Source organism: Prosopis cineraria, unplaced genomic scaffold (assembly GCF_029017545.1).
Source record: "Prosopis cineraria cultivar Desert tree isolate PC_DT_omini unplaced genomic scaffold, ASM2901754v1 PC1, whole genome shotgun sequence".
NCBI classification, from domain to species: domain Eukaryota; kingdom Viridiplantae; phylum Streptophyta; class Magnoliopsida; order Fabales; family Fabaceae; genus Prosopis; species Prosopis cineraria.
In genome coordinates this window covers 49742176-49746990 of record NW_026555332.1, presented here as the reverse complement: position 1 = coordinate 49746990, position 4815 = coordinate 49742176, and the positions used below count along the sequence as shown (strand labels likewise).

The window sequence follows — 4815 nt, the reverse complement described above, 5'->3', positions numbered from 1 at the left end:
AATTTTTAAATTTCTTTGTAAGTAATAAATTCTAAAATAAAATAAGATGTCTCTATTTTAGCATTCACAAAAGTAAAAAAATATTTTAAAAAATAATAAAATTTTTTTTATTGTTCACAGGTATTTTTCAATTATAGACAATCCTATTCAAGTATTAAATATAGGCACTTTTTTAATAGAAATTTAAAACTTAATTTATCATGTTACTAGGAGATTAATTTTTTTTATTAAACTCAACTCTTATTCATAAAAAAATAACAAGTTCTTATTAGAATAACTTATCATATACTTATGGTGTGGATAATAAATTTCATTGGTGGTTTTTTTCGTTTTTCACGATGTGATTTTTTCCGTACTTTTTCTATGTTCAAAATCTTTTTCACTTTATTTTTTTTTTAAGAAAGCATGCCTAGTAGCAACTATTAACATCTAATAAAATTTTTATATTATATTTTTATTTTTATTTTTTGGCCAAATATTATATTTTTATAACATCGTGTTACCATTTTTTTATAAGATCCACACAATTATTTTTATTCAACTATTATGATCATATTTTATGCAATCTAAGATAAGTGAAATTTGTTAAACAAAAAGATTAAAACAATTATAATGTGCTATGGCCTACTAAAAATAAACAACACATTGAATATAATATGGGACTCACATTTTTATAAAGTTAGAACTTCACAAAAAAAAAAAAAAACGTACTCACGTGAAGTAATGTCTAAAGACAACTAAAAAAAAAAGGAAAAAATGAATTTTTCCTAGTCCTGTGCATCGCGTGGGCCATTTTTTTAGTTATTTTCGTAAAGCTCATTAAACTAATGAAGCTCATTTAAGACCTAAAGTACTTCAATGAAATTAAAAATCAAAATGATTTTACTGAATTCTTTTATAATAATTTTGAAAGAACCTCCTCAAAAGTTGTCTAAAATAAAAACATACTTCTTTAATTTCATTTGTAAGTCACAAAGAACATATTTTTTCATGCTATTTATAAATCATATTATTAAATTTTTATCATAAATTTATTCTTTCACCTTTTATTAAATATTTAAGAGATAAAGTATGCCTTCTAATTCTTTTTATAAGTTGTTTCTAATTATTTTTCAAAATCAATGATAAGTAGCTAGATTATTAGATGTTATCTCAAAATTAAAAAAATTTCCCAACTTACCTTTAATAAATGCATTATTTTTAAAGTTATTTTCTCTCTCACGTAACATTGTACTTTCTACCCATCGAAAATTGTAGAAGGGTAAAATTTAAAAAAAAAAAAAAACATTAATGATCAACTTTTTAATTCAAAGTAACTTATCAAAAGAATTACGATGAATTTCTCCTAAAAGTGACTTATATATATGTGTGTGTGATTGGAGGGAGTGTGTTGTTAATATATATATATATATATATAAAATAAGAATAAAGTTAAAAATTTATGAATTTTGTGGATTAAATTTTAAGGTTTTTTTCAATTTTAATAAAACAAATTAAAATCAATTTATAAATAAAATAAGAGATTGAAAGTAAATTATAAATAAAATATAAGTAATTTTATGGTCTGATGTCAAAGGGGGGAGGAGAAATTGAAAGCTAACAATAGAATGTGTAAGCTCAACATCTTAGAAACCCAAAACGAAAGTGAGCAACGCTGGCTGAGCCATGTGAAGAAGATCTAGGCCAAAGATGAAATTATTCTGAGAGGCTTAGTGTATTTAAATTGTTTATTTGACATTTTCCATTCTAAATGCTACATAAAAAATTAAAAAAATTATAATTTCAAATAAAAAGTGATATAAACAGTAAAAGTGTAACAAATGCATTTGAAGCGGCTGCCATTTTAAATCTACGGTTCGTGTTTTTTGTTTTAATTTCAACATAGTAATATTTGCTTTCAAAAAAAAAAAAAATTGATGGTGGCAACAATTTGATTGAAAGGAAGGGAGAAATGAGAATTGTTAGATGCTACCAAAGTGGTCCCCGTCCATTCTATATATTGGGGCAGTATGTTGATATTACTTCTCCTTATGGCTAATTGATATTGGAAAATGAGAATGATAGACACAGTAAAAGAAATGCAGGATAATGAATTATTAATGAAAAGATGTAATTAATAATAACAATTGCCAAGTAAAAATAATGACCAGAATTATATAGAGTATAAGCAAATTTTTTTAGGCATAAGGCAATAGCCACGTTTGCCTAACAATAGACACCGTTCTGGGCGCCGGAAGGACCTAACTAACCATTATGGACGTGCCTTAGGTGGGCGAAGAAGGGCAAGAAAGGAATTTCAGTTTGGAGAGGGCCAGTTCTTTTACAGAAGCATGTGGGAGGAAGGCACATGGAGGGGGAGCGCATTGGCATAAAACATGCCGAATCCAAATCATCGCAAACTCATCACTTGTTTAGTCCTGCAACGGCTATATTTCTTTCAATCATACAAGCCTTTCCTCAACGGTCCCTTCCCCCCAATAAAGTTCTTAATTCTTTTTTCTTACTCCTGCCACTTTTATACCAACCCCCATATTCCACTTCGCTCCCTCTCTTCTTCTCCTTCTCCTTCTTCACGATGGTCACTCTCTCCGCCGCACCTACTGTCCAGCACGTTGCCAAAAACTCTTCCGACCAACTCCTCCAGAAATTCGCCCACTTGGATTCCCATCCCCCCAAAATCAAGCATAAGCGCCGAAAGACCCTCGCTGAATCTCACTGCCACAGCCCTGCCCACGGTGGCTCCGCTCTGGTCGAGAGAAGGTCGCTGGTCGAGAGAAGGTCGCTTCTCACGCCCGCCGCCACTCGCCGCTCCACTCTGCTCCGCCAACTTGGCATTGCTCGGGTCCACCTCAAGGCCAGGGATATCAGAAACAGATCCCTCTTCGGAACGCTTGAGAAGGTCAGCTTCTTTTACATATACGCGTTCCTTCAATTCTTGATTTTGTTGGTTATCTATCTACGCTCGAATTGCTCATGGAAGAGTTATCGTCCAATTTTACAGTAGTCGGTGCTTACCGAGTTTATCACCGATCGTGCTGTCATTTTGCGGCTTCATCCTATATAATTCAAGCTTTAAAATAAAAACTGGCATAAAACACAAAATCTAGGATTAAGATGGTTACTGCTTAGTTAAATCCAGCTGATTATTTCCCGCCGTAGCTGGGGAGCAGAGTCTTTTCAGAATCCATTTGCTTCGTGATGTTATCTAGTCCAAACCACCTCCTTCAGGCACCATTTTCACTATATTCTATCTTTCTTCAGTTACCTGAATTCGATGTAAGCGCTAAGGGGAATATAGTAGCAAGCCACTAAAACCATCTCTATCAAGATGACAGACTCACTTCTCTGTCCTATCAATAGGATTTCGGTCTTGGTGTGAACAAAAGGCGTAAGCACACAAGCAGTATCGCTTCCATCTTCCTTCGCCTGTGACTCTCACTCCAATCGCTCAACTCACTGCTGATAACAAAAAGGGGAGAGGAATCAGGATGCATAAAGAAGATCAAGGAGGATTGAGGATATGAGTATTGGGAACTGTGGACCTTTATTCCTTTCTGCTTGTGTAGTATGTAGTTTTTTTAACTTGTGTTTCTCTTTAAAGCCACTTTGATTCTGCGAATATCAGTTTGCTTTGACTCGAAGGAAGAAAAGTAACTGTCTGAAACATGTAACAATAGTCGACCGGAGGCTTTCGACTCCGAGTGCTGAAATCGAGATGAGGCATAGCGGAATGTGTCAATCAGACTTTTCAATGCCCATGAAATAATGAGAAGCAGGGCTTGATGTTGACAACCTTTTTCTACCAGCTTGCATTAACTTGTTCCCTGGTGCTTGCAGACGTGGCGGAGTACCGTAGAAGGTGCGTCCAGAGTTTTCATGGAGAAGCATTATCATCGGCATAAGCGTCTGATCAATGATATTGTTTAGCCTCTGATCTGCCGAGTCCTGGAACGAGCCCAAATTAAGGCTCTGGAGGAAACGACCCGCGTCAAACCTAACCTGGAATTCAACAATATCACCATTCGTTATTCATTAATTGATGCTATTCTTTAGTCTCCGAATAATATTTAATATGTATTCCATCTGTTCTTTGCATAATAATCTCGGCTAAGTAGCGAGTTTCTACTCTCTTCGTTCTAGTGTTACTCCTTGTGGAGAATTGCACACGAGGGATTTATTACTATTATTTTCGGAGCAGTAACCGTGTAATTAATTGATCACACATTTTGTCATTATTACATGGTCCCAGTTTAAAAATATTGTAGTTGTTGCCAATCACCAGTTGATCGAAATAGGCATTTGTTCATGGATATTATCATCACTGGCTCATGGGAAGAGAAAATGGATTCGACGTATTGGAAAACTTAGTTATCATGGTTAATTAGATCAGTGGTCAAATTTATTTACTTGGCCACGCTTACTAACGTTAGTTTATGCTCAAAACTCTGCTTGAAACAGATTGTATCATTTTAATTGAATAAACCTAAGTTGAAATATCCAGTAATTATGCTTGACTATCCAAGAAGACACCAACTCAAAGTTTAGAAATGCTTATCTCTACGAGTGATATGGTTAAAAACCTAAGCCGCCGTTTTTGTTCAATGGTTTTACCCTTGGCAAAGGTGGGATTGCTATCCTCTCTTTCCCATCAATTTCTCTTAGCTCTATGGTACGTAATAGCTCGTCATGTAGAGCATTGAAGAGAGAAATAACCCAAATATTATAGCTACTCTAGCATTACAAGGTACCTGCATTTGACCAAAAAAGGAAACAAGAAAAGAAAAAAGAATCGCACTTAACAATCACAAACAGGAA

General features: G+C 34.1%; 1 protein-coding gene across 3 annotated transcripts; it reads left to right on the top strand.

Annotated features, from left to right (window-relative positions):
• Nucleotides 1–2361: 2361 nt before the first annotated feature.
• On the top strand, nucleotides 2362–4275 carry LOC129293350 (uncharacterized). Of its 3 annotated transcripts, none has more exons than XM_054931273.1 (2): nucleotides 2362–2899; nucleotides 3361–3831. In XM_054931273.1, exons 1-2 carry the CDS (start codon nucleotides 2576–2578, stop codon nucleotides 3430–3432), a joined length of 396 nt encoding a protein of 131 aa, XP_054787248.1. In that variant the 5' UTR covers nucleotides 2362–2575; the 3' UTR covers nucleotides 3433–3831. The 3 variants fall into 3 exon arrangements, with proteins under 3 accessions (XP_054787248.1, XP_054787257.1, XP_054787240.1); XM_054931282.1 differs by having other exon boundaries at nucleotides 3262–3401; XM_054931265.1 differs by lacking the exon at nucleotides 3361–3831 and adding an exon at nucleotides 3838–4275 and having other exon boundaries at nucleotides 2433–2899.
• The last annotated feature ends 540 nt before the right edge of the window (nucleotides 4276–4815 follow it).

Bases quoted from the DNA above. Each gene is read 5' to 3' on its own strand.
- LOC129293350 (XM_054931265.1), top strand. From the start codon at position 2,576: ATGGTCACTCTCTCCGCCGCACCTACTGTCCAGCACGTTGCCAAAAAC. The intron at 2,900-3,837 runs GTCAGCTTCTTT...TGGTGCTTGCAG, and splicing joins TCTTCGGAACGCTTGAGAAG to ACGTGGCGGAGTACCGTAGA.